The sequence below is a fragment of the Suncus etruscus genome, chromosome 14, assembly GCF_024139225.1.
Source record: "Suncus etruscus isolate mSunEtr1 chromosome 14, mSunEtr1.pri.cur, whole genome shotgun sequence".
Taxonomy (NCBI): domain Eukaryota; kingdom Metazoa; phylum Chordata; class Mammalia; order Eulipotyphla; family Soricidae; genus Suncus; species Suncus etruscus.
The window spans coordinates 78,993,671-79,014,764 of NC_064861.1; the positions used below are offsets into that span (position 1 = coordinate 78,993,671).

A 21,094-nucleotide genomic window follows, 5' to 3' on the forward strand; every position below is an offset into this window, starting at 1 on the left:
ATCTAGGGTCTGGCATCCTAAGTATGGCCTCTCCTCACAGCCTGGGGATACTTGTAGCAGAGAACCTGGGTTCTTAGGACCAGTACCCCTAAATAGAAAAAGTTAGAGGACAATTTCTTCAAGATTGTGTATGAAAAAAATGTGTAAATTGACACTTTAACTGTATTATTTTTATTATTTAACTGTATTTTTTAAAAAATTTGGGCCACATCTGTTGGTTCTCAGGTGCTATTCCTGACTCTGTGCTCAGAAATTGTACCTGGCAGGCTTGGAGGACCATATGGGATGCCAGGAACTGAATCTGGATCAGTCCTGGGTTGGCAGCATGCAAGGAAACACCCTACTGCTGTGATATTGCTCCAGCCTCTTTATTATTATTATTATTATTATTATTATTATTATTATTATTATTATTATTATTATTATTATTATTATTTGTTTGCTTTTGTGTGTGTGTGTGTGTGTTTTGGTTTTTGGATCACACCTGGCCATGCTCAGGGGTACTCCTGGCTCTATGCTCAGAAGTCGCTCCTGGCAGGCACGGAGGACCATATGGGACACCGGGATTCGAACCAACCACCTTAGGTCCTGGACTGGCTGCTTGCAAGGCAAACGCCGCTGTGCTATCTCTCCAGTCCCACTTCTGTGTTATTTTTGATCAAGCAGTCACAGACCTATAGGGGAAAGGATTAAGATTCTACTACTCCTTGGGAGATTTGTCAGTTTGGGGATTCTATTAACAAACCTATTTAAATCCTTTTTTTTTTTTTTTTTTGAGATGTCCCTTGTGCAAGTCAGAATCTGTTACCAATAAAATGGTACAGCTTTGCCAATCAATAAGGACTTGCTCTTCCATGCCTAGGAAGGTTTTTATGGGTATTTTTGGGGGGTCACACCAGCAGCACTCAGGGGTTACTCCTAGCTCTACACTCAGAAATAGCTCCTGGCAGGCTCTGGGGACCATATGAAATGCTGGGATTTGAACCACTGTCCTTCTGCATGTTACCTCTATGTTATCTCTCTGGCCCCTATTTTTAAACATAGGGCCACACCCAGCAGGATTTGGAATTACGGACCACCTTCTGTGGTCCCTTAGTCCTTTGGTGGAGGTTCATCAAATTTATACCCAGGAGAGCTGGAGGTGGGAACACATATTTTCTGGGGATTGAACTCAATGCTATCCTAAGATATCTAATAGGTTCTAATTCTTCCCTCTCTAATATATACCATAACTTATCTAGCCAATTGTTTCCTTCTCAAAGTTATTAACATTGTTCGCTACAGGTCAAACTCTATTCTAAGCTCTGTAGTTACAACAAAAGAAAAACTAAAAAACAATTCTGGTTTAAATTCCAGTGGAGAAAAATCAGCAAATGTGAGGAAATCCTATGACATGGTGTGTATTACAGCTGATGGAGGCGGACAATGTAAGGTGTGTTGTGGGACTGAGAGGGGATGCAGAGATGGGACCTCAATGGGGTAGGGTAGAGGTTCCCTGAGAAAGTGAGCTCTCAGTTGTGCGACCTGTAGCAGGTGCACAGTGACGCAGTGAATGACTCAGTGGTGCTGGGAGAACATTCCAAGCTCTGAGAAAAGAGCTTCCAGAGCCTTTGAGGTCAAAATGTGCTGGCGCCTTGGGGACAGTCCCCAGCTCTGACTCAGAGGCCCTGGGGCTCCTCTTAACCACATCCTAGTGAGACTGACCGAGGTTCTCTTCTCACTCTCATCCTCAGCACTCTGGTGTCCAGACTTTATTTTCCTTCTAACCCCTTAGCAGTTAGGTTTGATTTTTCTCCTCTGTAAAATAAGAGGGGGTGTTTCATAAAAGCACCCCATTCGACAGATTCAATATGGAACATGCCAAGCAAGACTGCTGCCCACCTCAGAGCAATTCTTGCTTTTATTTTCCTTCTTGTTTTCTCATTCCAGTATTTACTTATAAATAATAATAAAATTTATTTATTTAGGGGCACAGCCATTCAGAAATCACTCCTGGCAGAATGTGTGTGGGGTGGAGGAAGAGGGTGAGGTTAGGTGGGAGGGTGGTGTGGAGAGAACCTGGACTGGCCACATGCAAGGCAAGTTAAGCTTTCTGCCCACTGTACCATCACTCTGGCCCTTTCTTTTCCTCTGTAATTCTGTTTTCCCCTGGAAAAATATCACATTATTCTTTTCTCTTTCATTCTTTATTTTTCTCCTGAACCAAGCGCGTTTCCGTTCTGTGAATGCGTCCAAAATTGTGTAGGGGAATAAATAATTGTGTTCTGCAACTGTTGAAGGTGGGAGCGGGATGCCACCAGCTGGGGAAGGGAAAGGGGGTTTGGGACTTGGGGGATAGATGGCACGCAGACATCATTGGAAACCGGCCACGGGACAGTTCAGTAGTGCAGGGATAGACAGATCCTACAAAGCCCATTGGGCAGGTCCCGGGTAAAAGCCTGGTCGGCCACTTGCCCCTCAAGTAGGAAATGTCATTCTTTTTTTTTTTTTTTTTTTTTTGGTTTTTGGGTCACACCCGGCAACGCTCAGGGGTTACTCCTGGCTCTATGCTCAGAAATCGCTCCTGGCAGGCTCGGGGGAACCATATGGGATGCCGGGATTCGAACCACTGTCCTTCTGCATGCAAAGCAAACGCCTTACCTCCGTGCTATCTCTCCTGCCCCAGGAAATGTCATTTCGATTCGCGGAGGAAAAAGACCGGGAGATTTTTGTCCCATCGCAGTCGCCGTAGCGAGGGGGTGTGGCCCGGAAGAAGCAGCATGGCGGCCTTAGACAGTGACAGCGAGGAAGACTTGGTCAGCTATGGGAAGAATCTGGAGCCGCTGGAAGAAGGTGCGAGCCTGACTGGTCACCAGAGCCTGTGGAAAACAGATCTGGGGTCTAGGATTTGGAGCTAAAAGTCGCACAGTCCAGTTTGGGGCCATGTGCTGGCTGGGTGCTTGCTCAGGGTGCTCAGAGCTGCTAGAAAGAAGCATGCATGGTGCTTTTTGGGGTGTTCACTCTGCAGGGAACGGATGGGGACCAGAGGGATGGGAGGTCGAAAACTATCCAGACAGGCTAGCTAGTGTGAGAGCAGAGAGACGATATGTTTAAGAAGAAGGAAGGCTGGGGAAATGTGCAGGCCCCAAAATTTCTGTACAAACCCCCCTGCAAGCCCAAACCAGATCAGGGACATCAGACTGTTGTTAGTGGAGGTGGGTTGGGGGCAGAACCGGAATCATTTTGTTACAATAAAGATTTGGGTTTTTCTTTAGTTTTGTTCTTTGGCCCAAACCTGGCAATGCCCAGAGTGTATTTATGGCACCCTGCCCAGGGATTCCCCCCCCTAGTCGGCTCTGGGAACCTCTTGGGGTGCCTGGGATTATACTTGTATGGGCCGTGTGCACTATCTCTCTAATACTTCTAATCATTTCGACCTGGAGTTTGGGTTTTATTTTATTTAATTTTTGGTTTTGGGGTTGCACATAGCAGCGCGCAGGGGTTGCTCCTGGCAGGCTCGGGGGGACCATATGGGATGCCGGGATTCGAACTACCATCCTTCTGTATGAAAGGCAAACGCCCTACCTACATGCTATCTCTCTGGTTCCTGGAGTTTGGGTTTTAAACTAAGTATAGGAGAGTCATTATGGCAGTTTTATCCAAGTGAGGACTATGACTATTTATTTGGGGGCCTGAGTAGGAGGAGCATTGGGCCACAGGTAGGGGTGCTGGAGCTACTTCCACAATATTGCTGTGGGGGGGGGCAGAGTCACTCCCAAAGATGCTCAGGGGACTGTGAAGTATTGGAGATCAAACCTGGGCCTCCTACATGAAAAGCACGAGCCAGGGGGACTGCCTTATAGTACAGTGGGTAGGGTGTTTGCCACGAACACAGCTGGGTTTGATTTCCAGTATTCTGTATGCACCCCACCACCACCCCCAACCTACCAGGGATGATCCTTGAGCACAGAGCCATAAGTAAGTCCTGAGCATCAAAGGGTGTGACACAAAAAATAAACAACAGTGGCCAGAGCAATAGCAAAGTGGGCAGGGTGTTTGCCTCGCATGTGGCTGACCTAAGTTTGATTCTGAGCATCTCATATGGTCCCCTGAGCCTGCCAGGAGTGATTTCTGAGCTCAGAGCTAGGAGTAACCCCTGAGCACTACAGGTATGACCCAGAAACCAAAAAGGAAAAAAAAATAAACAAAAAACAACCTCCCCCAAAAGGAAAGGAAAGCATGGACCAAAGCCCTTTGAGCTACCTCCACAGTCTGAGCTCTATATGTCTATTTTGAACATACTTCTATATACATATATGTATATATATGTACTATACACATATATGTATATATACTATATACATACATGTATATAGAAGTATATAGCATGTATGTACATATATACATATATGTACATGTATGTTTTTTGTTTGTCTTTTGTTTTGTTTTGTCACACCCGGCATCGCTCAGGGGTTACTCCTGGCTCTATGCTCAGAAATCACTCCTGGCTGGCTCAGGGGACCATATGGGATGCTGGGATTCGAACCACTGACCTTCTGCATGCAAGGTAAGCACTTTACCTCCATGCTATCTCTCCAGCCCCATACATGTATGTTTTTACTGATTAGGTCCACCTAATCAAAGAGCCTGTGCCCCTGGCTCTTTGTACAGGGATTGCTCCCGATGGCCACAGGAGACCATATGGGATGCTGTGGATTTCAAACCTGAGTTGGTCACATGCAATGCAAGTGCCCTACCCACTGTACTCTGAGCCCAAGCTCTATATTTTAATCCTGGAATTTTAGAACAAGAGTACTACAGTAGACAAGAGTGCTGGGATACTGTTAGCCAAAAGAGGTCTGGGAAGGATGGCTTGCACTGGTTGTGAACAGTGTTAAGTGGTAATCAGTGGAAGCATACTTTGAAAGCAGAATTGAGGGAACTTGCTAAGGATTATTGGGATAAAGGCAAGATGAAGCCAGGCTCTGTACCATGTTGCTAGCTGGATCTACAGTATGCCTTTATTTGTCCAGCGAAGTGCCCAGTAAGTGCTTAGTAAGGATGGAGGCAGTCCTAAACCCATGGGAATAGAGGAAACATGATGGATTACACACTGATGCTGAGATCCTGAGTTGTGGTTTTTTTTTTTTTTTTGGTTTTTGGGCCACACCCGGCGGCGCTCAGGGGTTACTCCTGGCTATCTGCTGAGAAATAGCTCCTGGCAGGCACGGGGGACCATATGGGACACTGGGATTCGAACCAACCACTTTTGGTCCTGGATCGGCTGCTTGCAAGGCAAACACTGCTGTGCTATCTCTCCGGGCCCTGTTGTTGTTGTTGTTGTTGTTGTTGTTGTTGTTGTTGTTGTTGTTGTTCTTCTTCTTCTTCTTCTTCTTCTTCTTCTTCTTCTTCTTCTTCTTCTTCTTCTTCTTCTTCTTCTCTTCTTCTTCTTCTCCTCCTCCTCCTCCTCTTCCTCTTCCTCTTCCTCTTCCTCTTCCTCTTCCTCTTCCTCTTCTTCTTCTTCTTCTTCTTCTTCTTCTTCTTCTTCTTCTTCTTCTTCTTCTTCTTCTTCTTCTTCTTCTTCTTCTTCTTTATTATTTTTTTGTTTTTTTGGGCCACACCCGGTAATGCTCAGGGGTTACTCCTGGCTATGCACTCAGAAGTTGCTCCTGGCTTGGGGGACCATATGGGACACCGGGGGATCGAACCGCGGTCCATCCAAGGCTAGCGCAGGCAAGGCAGGCACCTTACCTCTAGCGCCACCGCCCGCCCCATGGGCCCTGTTCTTGACATATTTATTTTCCACAAATAGTTCTTATTTGGGGTGAGTGGCATGCCTGGTTCTCAAGCTTGACTTTGCTTAGGGATCATTCAGGAACTAACAGAGAACCATATGGGATGCCAGGATTCAAATCAGTCAACTGTGTACAAGACAAACACCCTGCTTGCTGTACAATTTTACTGGCTCCTCAGCCCTGATTTTACCCTCTGGACATTTCTTTACTACCCCCAGTATTCTCAGTTGTCTAGAATGTTCAACATAAAGTCCTCTCACCCCAAATTTGTTAGGCCTTTCTACAAGTATGGGCAGTTATTAGTATCTCATTCTAGAGGAGTTTGTTTTGGTTTTTGGGCCACACCCAGTGGCAATCAGGTCATACTCCTGGCTCTGCATTTAGAAATTACTCCTGGCAGGCTCATGAGACCACATGAGATGCGGGGATTAAACCTGGGTTGGCCTTGTGCAAAGCAAACTCTCCTCCCACTGTCTATCACTCTGGTCCTGAGGTAGAGTTTCTTTTTTTTTTTTTTTTTTTTTTTTGGTTTTTGGGCCACACCCGGCGGTGCTCAGGGGATACTCCTGGCTGTCTGCTCAGAAATAGCTCCTGGCAGGCACGGGGGACCATATAGGACACTGGGATTCGAACCAACCACTTTTGGTCCTGGATCGGCTGCTTGCAAGGCCAACGCTGCTGTGCTATCTCTCCGGGCCCCAGGTAGAGTTTCTTAATCAGATCATACCCCATGATCTCAAAGAAAGAATTTCTTTTTTTTTTTTTTTTTTGTTTTTTGGGCCACACCCGGCAGTGCTCAGGGGTTAATCCTGGCTCCATGCTCAGAAATAGCTCCTGGCAGGCACGGGGGACCATAGGGGACACCGGGATTCGAACCAACCACCTTTGGTCCTGGATCGGCTGCTTGCAAGGCAAACACCGCTGTGCTATCTCTCTGGGAAAGAAAGAATTTCTAAGATTGGTTATTTGAATAATTTCAAAAGTACAAGATTTTCGGGGCCAGAGAGATAGCATGAATGTAAGACATTTGCCTGGCATGCAGAAGGATGGTGATTTGAATCCCAGTATCCCATATGGTCCCCTGAGTCTGCCAGGAGCGATTTCTGAGCATAGAGCCAGGAGTAACCCCGGAGCACTGCCGGTTGTGACCCAAAAACCAATAAATAAATAAATAAATAATAAAAGTACAAGATTTTCAAATGTTAGTGTGTTGTAAAAAATTAACATGCTAATGAAAAGTGGGAATCCCTTAAAAACTTGTTAGAATTTATCTCTGCAGGAATAGATACAGGGTTGGACATTCTTGGATTGAGTTAGATCACAGCTGTTAAACACCTGTTTATTTCTGTATTTCTCTTCTTATAACTGTGTTCTTGAGAAGTGATGATGTGCTCTAAATATTTAGTTATTAGGCCTAGGTATTTTTAAATTTTATTTATTATTATTATTATTATTATTATTATTATTATTATTATTATTTTCGGTTTTTGGGTCACACCTGGCAGCACTCGGGGGTTACTCCTGGCTGTCTGCTCAGAAATAGCTCCTGGCAGGCATGGGGGACCATATGGGACACCGGGATTGGAACCAACCACCTTTGGTCCTGGATCGGCTGCTTGCAAGGCAAACGCCGCTGTGCTATCTCTCCGGGCCCTCCAGGCCTAATTTTTTTTTTTTTTTTTTTTTTTTTTTTTTTTTTTTTTTTTGGTTTTTTTTTTTTTTTTTTTTTTGGGCCACACCCGTTGACGCTCAGGGGTTACTCCTGGCTATGCGCTCAGAAGTTGCTCCTGGCTTGGGGGACCATATGGGACGCCGGGGGATCGAACTGTGGTCCTTCCAAGGCTAGCGCAGGCAAGGCAGGCACCTTACCTCTTGCGCCACCGCCCGGCCCCTAGCTAATTTTTTAAAAATTTTTATTGTGGTTGAAGTGAATTACAATTCTCTCACAGTAAAATTTGAGGCACATAGTGACATTGAGTGAGGGGCATTCCCACCACCAGTGTTGTCCTCCCTCTACCCCTGTTCCCAGCATGCATCCCATATCTCCCTCCTTTACCCCATAATGCTAGTGCAACTGTTCCCCCCCTTGTACAGCTTGTTGTAGATTGGGTATCGATTCTGTTGTCGTTGACTTTAGATTTAGTATTCATGTCTGATCAGTTTTTATTTCCACCAAATGAACATTCAACTGTCTAGGCCTACATATTTTAATTCTCCCCAGTTTAGCTTCTGGTTTGATTTATAGGCCACATTGATGGTGCTTCTGGGCTACTCCTAGTTCTGTGCATAGGGACCACTCCCAGCAGTGCCTTGTGGACTGTTCAGTGCTGGAGATCAAATATGGACTTACATGTTCTCCAGCCCACTAAGTTGTCTCTTAGACCCCTAATACTCTCATTTTGATGATACACAAAATCTGAAATAAGGTTTAATGGCTGACACATTTTTTGCAATGGAAGGAAGTTAATTTGTTGCTTTTCTTTTTCTAGCCTGAAATTTCTTATTTTTATTTATTTTTGTTTCTTTTTTTTTTTTTTTTTTGGTTTTTGGGCCACACCCGTTTGACGCTCAGGGGTTACTCCTGGCTATGCGCTCAGAAATCGCCCCTGGCTTGGGGGGACCATATGGGATGCCGGGGGATCGAACCGCGGTCCGTCCTACGCTAGCGCTTGTAAGGCAGACACCTTACCTCTAGCGCCACCTTCCCGGCCCCTATTTTTGTTTCTTTTGGAGGGTTACACTCAGCATAGCTCAGAGGTTACTTCTGGCTCTGTGCTCAGAAATCGCTCCTGACAGGCATGGGGAACCATATGGGATGCCGGGATTTGAACCACCATCCATCCTGGATTGCAAGGCGAATGCCCTACACTGTGCTGTCTCTCTGGCCCATGGCCTGAAATTTTTTGAATTGTTTTTTGGGTGGGGGGTACACCTGGTGACACTCAGGGATTACTCTGAGCTATGCACTCAGAAATTGCTTCTGGCTTGGGTGACCATATTGGATGTTGGGGATCCAACCCAGGTCCGTCTTGGGCCAGTCATGTGCAAGGCAAACGCCCTACTGCTTGCTGTGTTATCACTCTGGTCCATGCCTGAATTTTTTTTTTTTGTTGTTGTTGTTCTTTTTTCATGGCCTGAAATTTTTAAAAAACATTCTCATCACTAGACATTTTTGAGGGTCAGTTCACTGTTTCCTCAGCACTTTGAAGTTAAAATGCACTCTGCTGGGACTGGAGAGATAGCACAGCTGTAAGGCATTTGCTTTAGGCATAGAAGGACAGTGGTTCAAATCCTGGCATCCCATATGGTCCCCCGAGCCTGCCAGGAGCGATTTCTGAGCAAGGAGCCAGGAGTAGCCCCTGAGCAGTGCCGGATGTGACCCAAAAACCAACCAAACAAACAAACAAAAAAATGCACTCTGTTCATGTTTTGAAATATAGCATGCTAGCCCATAATCACTTTATTTCTGCCTTTGAAAATTTAGTGACAGGTTATATAAACATGGCAGAGGAGGGGCTACATACTTCAATGAATGAGTTGCTGGCCCCGATAGAAAGGCTTATTAGTTAAGACCCAGTTGTTACACACAGACCCGAAAGCACATAAATTCTCTGTTCTGCAAGGTGGGAGACATTGGCACTTCTCCTATTTTATTTTTCAGTAATTTTCTCTTGGTTCTAGAATTCTCATCTTGGTATTCTATCAGCAAATTAATTTTCAGACCATTTTTCTCACTGCTCTGATGACTCCACTTTTTTTTTTGGTTTTTGGGTCACACCCGGCAGTGCTCAGGGGTTACTCCTGGCTCTGTACTCTGAAATCATCCCTGGTAGGCATGGGGGACCATATGGGATGCAGGGATTCAAATCAACGTCCTTCTGGTTGTAAGGCAAACGCCCTACCTCCAGGCTATCTCTCCAGTCTGATGACTCCACTTAAAGTGGCCGGTGTCTCCTGTTGCCTATGGGATGGTCCCATGGCTCTGTGGCCCTGTGGGCAAGGTGGCACTGTGGGAGAGGCACTGCTTCATTTTGTCTCCTGCTCCTTGTTTTCCTATCTGACCAGCTAGCTCAGTGTCTGACATACTGCTTTAGGTCACCTGCCTGCCAGCAGGACTCAGTCTTCTGAAGAATTATGTCCCTCATTCTCTTCATTCTTTCATTTTTATTTTAATTTTCTTTGGTGGGGACCACACCCGGTGACTTAGGTCTTATTCCTGGCTCTGTATTCAGGGATCACTCCTTGCAAGACTCAGGAGGTGACCAAATGGGGTGCCAGGGATTGAACCCAGATCCAGCCAAGCACAAGAAAAGCACGCTACTTGCTGTGCTATCTCTCCAGCTCACTTTCTGCTGATTCTTAGGGACCAGGATGTTGTCGCAGGAATTACTCCTCATTCTAGTGTCCTTTTCTGGGAGCAGGGATGGAATTTGGTTTTGTTTTTCACTGCCAGGGTCTAGCACTGGGCCTCACCAGGCTCAGACCTGCTTGAAGCTGGGTTTGGGTCATGGACAGAGCAATGATCTTGGCTGGCTCCCAGCCTAGTTGCAATCTGATTGCAGTTGGTGCTTATCAGCCTGGGCCTTAGGGCAGTTACCTCAGTAGTGGAGGCCCTTATCTGGGCCTAATGCTGGCTGGAAAGAAAGGGGTTGAGGTAGTTTGGAGCTGTGATTATAACTGGGTCTCAGCTAAACTGCCTCCTCCTTCCTTAAGCTCTTCCAAGCTGTGGTTAGCTGTGGCGCCTCCTTCTCCAGAACCTGTGGGACCTGGTCAGTCAGGGTTCAGTGCTTGGCCTCATCAGCCACCATCAGTTCCATTGAGATGTCTGTAGATCTTCTATCTCCTTCCTCTTCAGGAGAAGCCTGAGCCTGGAGCCTTCAAAGCTGTCTATCTCAGCTAGACTTGCTCTCTCTCTCCTTTTTTCTTTTTTTTTTTTTTTTTTTTTGGTTTTTGGGTCACACCTGGCAGTGCTCAGGGGTTATTCCTGGCTCCAGGCTCAGAAATTGCTCCTGGCAGGCACAGGGGACCATATGGGGCGCCGGGATTCGAACCGATGACCTCCTGCATGAAAGGCAAACGCCTTACCTCCATGCTATCTCTCCGGCCCCTCTCTCCTTTTTTCTTTGTTTTTATTTTTTTGGGGGGATTATATCTGATAGTGTTCAGGGGTTACTCCTGGCTCTGTATGCACAGATCATTCCTGGAGAGGTTCTGGTGATCATGTATGTGCCAGGGATTGAACCCAGGTAGGCTATTTGCAAGGCAAGTGCCCTACTCACTGTTCTGTCTCTCTGGCCCCAGAATTTTTATGTTTGGCCAACATATATGAAGGTTCTTTTTGTTTGTGTAATATAGTAACCCAACTCTTTTCACCCAAGTAATAAAGAACACTTCTGGAAGAGTTTCACAGACAGGAGGGTAGTGTTAAATTTTGGGGGAAATGGACAATAGAAAAGGAAAGATTCTGAAGTTTTTCTTTTTCGATTTTGCAGTTTGAGCTGTGGTGAGTTATACACAGACATGATGGATCCCCCAAAGCCAGTTGTGCCCACTTTTGCTCCCATTTCTGCGAGCACTTTGCTGTTCCATTGATTTGTACCTGACCCTGATGCAATTCCATTTTCAAAATGGAACTGAGTCAGAAAATCAGGCTGCTTTGGCTAGAACATTTCCCATACACTAATCTCAGAGATATGACCTATTATTTCTAAAATGTCTGATTAGCTTAGGAAGAACATATAATTAAAATAGTTATATCTGAAATAAAGACAAGTAAAGACACTTGCACTCAGGAATCACTCCTGGGGGTACCTGGGGTACCTTATGGAATGCCAGGATCAAAGTTGTGTTGGCTGTATGTAAGTCAAGTGCCCTACTCACTGTATTATCACTCAGTCCCTGGTCAAGACATTTCTTTTTTTGGGAGGGGGGGCACACTGGTTGCACTCAGGGATTATTCTTGGCTCTGCACTCAGAAACCACTCTTGGCAGGTCTGGGATTGAACCTGGGTTGGTGCTGGGTCAATCACCTGCAAGGCAAACACCCTACCTGCTATGTTATTGCTCTGGCTCCCAAGGTTAAGACATTTATAACCTATGATCTTCTTTCTTCTTTTTTTTTTTTTTTTTTTGGTTTTTGGGCCACACCCGCTTGACGCTCAGGGGTTACTCCTGGCTATGTGCTCAGAAATCGCCCCTGGCTTGGGGGGACCATATGGGACGCCGGGGGATCGAACCGCGGTCCTTCCTTGGCTAGCGCTTGCAAGGCAGACACCTTACCTCCAGCGCCACCTACCCGGCCCCTTCTTTCTTCTTTTTCATTCAATATGATATATTTTTTTCCAGGTGAAAGACCAAAGAAGCCAGTTCCTCTTCAGGACCAGACTGTCCGAGATGAGAAAGGAAGATACAAGCGGTTTCATGGAGCCTTCAGTGGCGGTTTCTCTGCGGGTTACTTTAACACTGTGGGCTCCAAGGAAGGTAGGCACTTCTCTGGATCCAGCATTCCCCTCGGGCCTGCAGACATCCTGCTGGAGAACTTCAGCAGTCTGGCTAGTACACACAGTGCAGCCCTCTGTTCCTGGACATTCAAGATGTCCCCAGGCCTAGCAGGCCAGCTCGTTGACTGCAGTGCTAGTTCTTTGCTGCCACAAAACACTCTGAGCAGGGCCTTCCATATACACTGTATCTGCTTACACACCCACACCATCCAACAGGTTCTCTCCCACCCTCCTCACCTCAGGAACTCAGTGACAGAGCACTGGGATTGTACTGTTTGGTACATGAAGTCACTGATGATGAGGAAGGGCACTCACAGCATTACTTGTTTTTGTTTAGGGGCTATATCTGGTGATGCTGAGGGATTACTCCTGGCTCCGTACTTAGGAATCACTCCACTTGATGCTTGGGGAACTATATGGGTTTCAGGGATGGCTACATGCAAGGCAAGTGCTCTCCTCGCTGTGCTATCTCTCAGGCCCCACATGTTAGAACATAGTCTTGGCCTGGAGAACAATCAATTTAAAATCCCGAATTGGGGATATAGCTCAGCAGTAGAGCACTTACATTGTATGTGTGATTGGGTTTAATCCCTAGTACCACATGATAAATAATTTCCTATGATGTAATAGAAGTCTGTGTTACTTGAAGTAAGAAATCCTTTTTTTCTGTTTTTTTTTTTTTTTTTTTTTTTTTTTTGGTTTTTGGGCCACACCCGGCGGTGCTCAGGGGTTACTCCTGGCTGTCTGCTCAGAAATAGCTCCTGGCAGGCACGGGGGACCATATGGGACACCGGGATTCGAATCAACCACCTTTGGTCCTGAATCGGCTGCTTGCTAGGCAAACGCCTCTGTGCTATCTCTCCAGGCCCTGTTTTTTTTTATTTGGCCACAGTGCTTGGGGGTTACTCTGCAGCCAGGAATTATTCCTGGGGGACCATATGGGATGCCAGAGCTCAAACCCGAGTTTTCTGCATGCAAACAAGTTCCTTACCTGCTGTGCTATGATTCCAGCCATGAAATAAGAAATCTTATAAATCGGGGCCAGAGCAGTGGCACAGGGTGTAAGGTTTGCCTTGTACGCGCTAGCCTAGGAAAGGCAGACCATGGTTCAATCCCCCGATGTCCCATATGTCCCCCAAGCCAGGAGCGATTTCTGAGCGCATAGTCAGGAGTAACCCCTGAGTGTCATTGGGTATGGCCCCAAAACAAAAACAAAACAAAACAAAACAAAAAGTCTTTAAAATTAAAAGACATATTAAAAAAAAGAAATCTTATTTATTTAGGTTTTTGGGCCATACCTAGTGATGCTCTGAGGTTATTCCTGATTCTGTGCTGAGGAATAACATCTGGTGGGCTCAGGGGACTATATGGGATTGGGATTGAACCTGGGTCAGCTGCATGCAAGGCAAGTGCCCTACCTGCTGTACTACCTCTACAGTTGCTTAAAATGATTTATTTATTTATTTATTTATTTTGGTTTTTGGGTCACACCTGGCAGTGCTCAGGGGTTAACTCTATGTTCAGAAATCACTCCTGGCAGGCTCAGGGGACCATATGGGATGCTGAGATTCAAACCACCAACCTGCATGCAAGGCAAATGCCCTACCTCCATGCTATCTCTCCGGCCCCTGAGCCTAGAGCCAGGAGTTAACCCCTGAGCACTGCCGGGTGTGACCCAAAAACCCAAAACAAACAAACAAACAAACAAAAAACAAAAGAAAAAAGAAAAAAAGATTTTAACACAAAAACCTGAAGGAAATAGCTTTATATGACTGAGATATAAATAGAGGTGAACTTATTAACTCAAGTGGCAATTATTTGCAATATAATAGGCCAAACCCTTAACATTTTTTCCTTTTTTCTTTTTTTTTTCTTTTGGTTTTTGAGTCATACCCAGTGGCACACAGGGGTTACACCTGGCTCTGTGCTCAGAAATTGCTCTTGGCAGGCATGGGGAACCATATGGGATGCTGGGATTCAAACCACCGCCTGTCCTGGGTCGACCATATGCAAGGCAAATGCTCTACTGCTGTGCTATCTCTCCGGCCCTAAACCCTTAAATTTTTTTTATTTTGGTAGAGGGCAATCCCAGCACAGCTCAGAGGCTAATCCCAACTCAGGACGGGGGTGAGGGGGATGTCACTCCTAGCCATACTAAGAGGCTCCCACATGCAGGGCATGTATTACACATCCTTTTGTGCCATTTCCCTAACCCCAAATCTTTTTTAAATGAAGATCAGTTCAACGAGCAAATGTTCAAAGTGTTTAAGTAGTTGATTCCAGCAGAGATGGCAATGCTATGTGGAACACTCAGCCTTATGATTATGAAAAGCAAATGAAAGTAACTATGACAGTCAGAGTAGCACACTTATTAAAATGTTAAAAATGATAGTCAGACTCATGATGAGAAAAGTGTACTGAGCCTGACTGTTATAATTAGAGCTGTGTTGTGTATTATAATTAAAAAGGAAGACCAGCTCAAATGATTAGCAGGTAGAGTGGGCTGGATACGTTCATAGACTGGATTATTACTTTACCATTGGGAGTGACAGAGTTAAGGCTAGGTAAAAGTAGGATAGAACCTGGAGGTTCCTAAGTAGAGGAAAGTTCTGACTTGGGAGCTATGTTGCCTCGGGTGGGAGAGAGAGAGAGGGCAGAGCCGTGCCCTCCTAGGGTGTCTCCTAGGCCAGCCCTGCAACACTCATCAATCCCCTAAGAAGGAGAATTGATCCTGGCTTGCTGTAGCTGCATTTGGTCTCCAAGCACCCATACATGGAGACAGTGGATGCAGAGCAGACAGGTTTGCACCAATTCAGTCACCTTGCTTAGTCTGTGCCTGAGCATGAGGTTTGGTGGATCTAGACCAGGGGGTCTCAAACTCAATTTACCTGGGGGCCGCAGGAGGCAAAGTCAGGGTGATCCTTGAGTGCAAAGTCAGTAGTAAGCCTGGAACATTGGGGGGTGTGACCCAAACAACTAAAACTAAACAAAACAAAAAAAGATTCCTCTAGGGCAGGGCCACAAAATGTTGTACGGAAGGCCATAAACAGCCCTCGGGCCGCGAGTTTGAGACCCCTGATCTAGACCCTGGTATGACTGCTGCTCTCATGTGTCACCTCTAAGACCCTTTTTTCTCCTTTTTTAAAATTTTTTTTTATTTTTTGGGCCCGGAGAGATAGCACAGCGGCGTTTGCCTTGCAAGCAGCCGATCCAGGACCAAAAGGTGGTTGGTTCGAATCCCGGTGTCCCATATGGTCCCCCGTGCCTGCCAGGAGTTATTTCTGAGCAGACAGCCAGGAGTAACCCTGAGCACCGCCGGGTGTGACCCAAAAACCAAAAACCAAAAAAAAAAAAAAAATTTATTTTTTGTATTTTTTTTATTTTTTGGTTACACCCGGCAGCATTCAGGGGTAACTCCTGGCTCTATGCTCAGAAATGACTCCTGGCAGGTGCAGGGGACCATATGGGATGCCGGGATTCGAACCACTATCCTTCTGCATGTGAGGCAAACACTCTACCTCCATGCTATATCTTTGGCCCCCATTTTTTGGGGGTGGTTTCTCTCCTTTATCAACATGTAGGTGCTGTCTTCTTTCTCAGGCCACCTTTTGTGTTTAGGCTCAAGTCTCCTCTACCCGTGTGGTAGTTCAGTGCATAATTGGACTGCTCTTGGTTCTAGGTTCTGTTTGTGTGTGTATGTTTGTATTTTGGGCCATATCCAGTGGCACTCAGGAGTTACTCCTGGCTCTACTCTCAGAAGTTACTCTTGGTTTTCTCAGGGACCATATAGGATGCAAGGAATCGAACCTGGGTCAGCCACGTGCTAAGCAAAAATCCTAACTTCTGTGCTATCACTCTGATCTCTTTCTTTCCTTTATTATTGCTGTGATGGGAACTACATCCTTGGTGTGGTATTTGAGGGGTCAAAATTGACCGTGTGGGTACTGTTAGGGAGGAAACTTGTGGCACATTCACATGAACCATGTCCTCAAGCTTTTGCGCCATTTTTTTTTTTTTTTTTTTTTTGGTTTTTGGATCACACTTAGCGACACTCAGGGGTTACTCCTGACTCTGCACTCAGACATTGCTCCTGGCAGGCTCAGGGAGCCATATGGGATTCTGGGATTTTAACCACTGTCCATCCTGGGTTGGCTGCATGTAAAGCAAACTCCCTACTGCTGTGCTATCTCTCTGGCCCTGCATATTCTTAAAATTTTTTGAGCCACATCCTGCAGTGCTTAGGGTGCACAAGGGCCACTTCCTGGAGTAAAAAAAAACCCAGTGGTGCTGGTCCCAAAGGTGAGTGGTCAGGTCTGGTGCTATGCTGTGTGGGGCTACTTGGGCCACAACCACTGTTGTTACATCCAGAGTCTTGCATACGGAAGGCTTATGGTCTGCTGTTTGAACCTCATCCCAGGACTCACCAGTTTCTTTCCTTTTTTCCTCTTTTTTCTCTTCTTGGCAATATTAGGCCTTACTCCTTGTACTGTGCTCAGGGATCACTTCTTGCAGTGCTTGGAAAACCAGATTTGGTGTAGGTGATCAAGCCCTGGTTGACTGTGTGTAAAGCAAGTGCCTTTCCTGCCCTACTATCTCTCTAGCTCCTAATTTCTCATTTACTTTCTATTTTTTTTTTCTTTTTGGTTTCTGGGCCATACCCAGTGGTGCTCAGGGGTTACTCATGGCTCTTTGCTCAGAAATTACTCCTGGAAGGCTTGGAGGACCATATGGGATGATGGGAATAAACTTGAATCCGTCCAAGGTCAGCCACGTGCAAGGCAAATGCTCTACCACTGTGCATCACTCTGGCCCCTAGTTTTTAATTTTTTTTTTTGTTTTGTTTTTGGGTCACATCCGGCAGTGTTCAGGGGTTACTCCTGGCTATATGCTCATAAATCGCCTCTGGCAAGCATGGGGGACCTTATGGGATGCCGGGATTCAAACCACCATACTTCTGCATGCAAGGCAAACACCTTATCTCCATGCTATTTCTCCGGCCCCTGGTTTTTAATTTTTATGATAGATTTTGCTTATTTACTTTTTTTTTTTTTTTTTTTTTTGGTTTTTGGGCCACACCCGGTGACGCTCAGGGGTTACTCCTGGCTATGCGCTCAGAAGTCGCTCCTGGCTTGGGGGACCATATGGGACGCCGGGGGATCGAACCTCGGTCCGTCTCCTAGGCTAGCGCAGGTAAGGCAGGCACCTTACCTCGAGCGCCACCGCCCGGCCCCGCTTATTTACTTTTAACCCCACTTTTTTGTTTTTGTTTTTGTTGTTTTGGGCCACACCTCAGTTGACACTCAGGGGCTATTTCTGGCTATTTGCTCAGAAATCGCTCCTGGTTTGGGGGACCATATGGGACTACAGGGGATTGAACCTGGGTCTGTCCTACATTAGCACGTGCAAGGCAAATGCCCTCCTGCTTGCGCCATTGCCCCGGCCCCTACTTTTACCCCTTCTTATTTTTTAGTATGTAGACTTATTTTTTTAGGGTTCTTTACAAAGCAAGCACTTTAACGTCTTTCCAACTCTCCAGCTCTAGGTGTTCTGTAATATATTTTGGGGGGGCCACACATGGTGCTTAGGAGAACATGTGTTTTAAGTGTCAAAGTTGAAGTTTATATGAGTAGAGCATACACACCAGTTTTTGGAGTTATCTGCCCTGCCTCTCTGAATCCCAGTGATTGTAGGAAACCCAACGTACCCTCCAAATTCTGACAGCTGCAGATAAGGAGTTAATAAAAGGTTCATGTGAAATGATGCTGCCTGGGTAGGGAGTGACATGGGTACTAGGTGGGCGTTTGTGACTCGTAGGGTCACAGGCTCATCTGTGTGCTATACTCACGTGTTTTATGCCAAAGGCTGTTGAGGATCATAACCAAAGCTCTTTCCTCTCAAGGATGGACGCCTTCTACCTTTGTGTCTTCACGGCAGAACAGAGCAGACAGGTCTGTTCTTGGGCCCGAAGACTTTATGGATGAAGAGGTGAGTGCATGGGTCCTGGGTTCCCAGCCAGCAGGGGCTGTGTGCAGGGTTGCTGAGGCACTGCACAGCGGTTCCTCCTTGTTTTTGTTTATTTTATTTTTTTTTTGTTTTGTTTTTTTGGGCCACACTTGGCTATGCTCAGCGGTTACTCCTGGCTCTCTACTCAGAAATAGCTCCTGGCAGGCATGGGGGACCATATGGGACGCCGGGATTTGAACCAACCACCTTAGGTCCTGGGTCGGCTGCTTGTAAGGCAAACACTGCTGTGCTATCTCTTCGGCCCTCTTTGTTAATGAGACATTACCAGGGCCTTCTTTTGACTGTGGGTTTTTTAGTGGAGGCCGGTCTCCTGCTGGGACAGTCTCTCTCTCTCTCTCTCTCTCTCTCTCTCTCTCTCTCTCTCTCTCTCTCTCTCTCTCTCTCTCTCTCTCTCTCTCTCTCTCTCTCTCTCTCCCTCTCCTCCCTTTACTTCCTTCCTCCCTCCTTCCTTCTTTTCTTTCATGGCGCTCAGGGGTTACTCCTACCTCTTCACTCAGAAGATATCAGGAATTGAACCCAGATCCATTCTGGTTGCCCACGTGCAAGGCAAACGCTCTACCTCAGTGCTATTGCTCCTGCCACTAGGACAGTTTCTGTTGTCAGGAGTGAGTGGATAACTATTGCAGGCAAGCTGCTCGAGAGCCTGCTCTCCCCTGCAGGGCTGCTCGTGGACTGTGTGCATGTAGCATTGGGGGACCAGAGATTGAGCCCACCTGAAAAGCCACACACCAGCATCTGGGGTAGAGAAGGCTGCTGGGATTGTGGACAGTGGCTCTTAGAAGCTGCCAGGCTGTGCCCAGTTGTGTTGTCTTCTGAGTTAGGCCTGTGCCTTAACACTCAGTTGTGGATGCACACCTGTGACGATGGTGAGAGCACTGTACAGCATGTGTGCTGTGGGAAAACCTGGGCTCCTGTTTCTGTTTTGACATCATGATCTGTAGCAACCAGAGCACTGTAAACAAGGATCCTGAGTTCAGGGAGGCAAAAGCTTTTCTCATGTCCCTACAGGAAGCTTGTCTCACTCAAGTACCCCGTGCTTGTCTGTGGTGGCTGTAATGGCCACATAGCACGTCCAGGGTGACCCTGACAGTAACCTTAGGAAGGAAGACTGACTTCTTGCTGCTTTTCTCAAGAGCAAAGAGACACTTTGCAGAAGTCTTGTGGGAGTGATGTCTCCACATATCAGAGAAATAGTCTTCACATGCCCACTTTTGTTTTGTTTTCATTTTTGTTTTGGGACCACACCCAGCAGTGTTCAGGCTACTCCTGGCTCTGTGCTCAGGGATCACTTTTGGTGGGGCTCATGCAGGTACTGGGGATCAAACTTGGTTTGGCCACATGTATGACAAGTGCCCTAGGCTCTCTACTATTGCCCTGGCTTCCTACATATTCACATTAATTCATTAATTAATTTTGAGGGCCTCACTCAGCAGTACTCAAGACTCACTCCTGTCTCTGTGCTCAGGGATTACTCCGGAGTCCTCAGGAACCCACATATGGTGCTGGGAATTGAATTTGGGTTGGCTGCATAAAAGGCAAGCACCCTACCCACTGTACTATGTAGCTCCCATGTCTACTTTGAAAGCTGTTGCTGGTAAAGGAGCTAGATTCTAAGTGACATGATTGAGATTCTCTACTCCCATCAGTGGGGACACCAGTCTGAGGAAAACAATGGCTCAGAAGAAGACAGGGTTCTGTTGGCTGAGACAGCTGAGGGGAGCCCCTTGGCCCCCCCCCCCCTTCTCATAAATGATGCAGCACTTACTGATGGCCTGGCACTGCAGCACTCTGAAGAGCCTTGCCCTCACACTGACCTCTGACACAGCATCTGGCAAGGGCACAAAAAGTTACTTGCCATACTCTGAGCCTGGTCTGCTTTGGCCCCAATCAATGGCATGGCCATGTTCCCTGCTCCTTGAACTCATGGTTCTATTACCAGTATGGAAAGATGGTTTCTCTGCTGATCCCTAGCTATGTCATAATTTCTTTCTTTCTTTTTTTTTTTTTTTTTGGTGGGGAGGGGTTTGGGTCACCAGGGCTTATTCCTGGTTCTGTGCTTAGGGATCACTGCTGGCAAAGCTTGGGGGACCTTATGGTATACCAAAGGCTCATAGCTGGATTGTCCTCATGCAAGACAAACACTTTACCCACTACTATCACTGTGGCCCCATCACAATTTTTTGTTGTGACTGTTTTTTTTTTTTTTTTGCTGTTGTTGTTTTGGGGCCATGCCCAGTGGTGCTCAGGGGTTATTCCTGGCTCTGTGCTCAGAAATCATTTCTGTCAGGCTCAGGGGACCATATGGGATAACAGGGATTGAACCTGGGTTGGCTGCATGCAAGGTAAATGCCCTACACACTGTGCTATTACTCTGGCACTGTGACTGTTTTTTTTTTTTCTGATTAAAAACACATTTTTTTTAATGGATTAAAGCAAAGTCGTTAATCAATTTCAAATCATGTAAGTGATGGTGCATTTCTTTCTTTGGAAGGATCTTAGTGAATTTGGAATAGCACCTAAAGCCATTGTGACCACCGATGACTTTGCATCTAAAACCAAAGACAGAATACAAGAAAAGGCCAGGCAGTTAGCAGCAGCTGCTGCCCCGATTCCTGGAGCTACACTCCTTGATGACTTCGTGACACCAGCAAAGTGAGCACAATTAAATTCTGGCTTCAGCAGTCTTGGCTACAAAATTCTAGCAAGAGAAGCTTCTTAGCTGAGCTTTAGGCTAAGGGGGTTTTGCCAAAAACTCTGGCCCTTTTGCTACTTTGAGCGCTCGAGAGCTCCAGCCTC

The 21,094-nt window shown here is 46.3% G+C and overlaps 2 protein-coding genes and 1 non-coding gene across 3 annotated transcripts in view; 2 read left to right on the forward strand and 1 right to left on the reverse strand.

The window, feature by feature from the left end:
- Window positions 1-21,094, forward strand: part of LRP3 (LDL receptor related protein 3) — a 269,703-nt gene that overhangs the window by 114,761 nt on the left and 133,848 nt on the right. The window lies entirely within an intron of this gene.
- LOC126029327 (small nucleolar RNA SNORA24) lies at window positions 777-911 on the reverse strand. Its single transcript, XR_007502942.1, has one exon. It is a non-coding gene; the product is annotated as a small nucleolar RNA SNORA24 (small nucleolar RNA).
- Window positions 2,754-21,094, forward strand: part of GPATCH1 (G-patch domain containing 1) — a 53,037-nt gene continuing 34,696 nt past the window's right edge. The window contains exons 1-4 of the mRNA XM_049786573.1: window positions 2,754-2,832; window positions 12,120-12,254; window positions 18,174-18,259; window positions 20,790-20,950. Coding sequence (XP_049642530.1) covers window positions 2,760-2,832; window positions 12,120-12,254; window positions 18,174-18,259; window positions 20,790-20,950 — 455 coding nt within the window. The 5' untranslated portion in view covers window positions 2,754-2,759. The remainder of the gene's footprint in view (window positions 2,833-12,119; window positions 12,255-18,173; window positions 18,260-20,789; window positions 20,951-21,094) is intronic.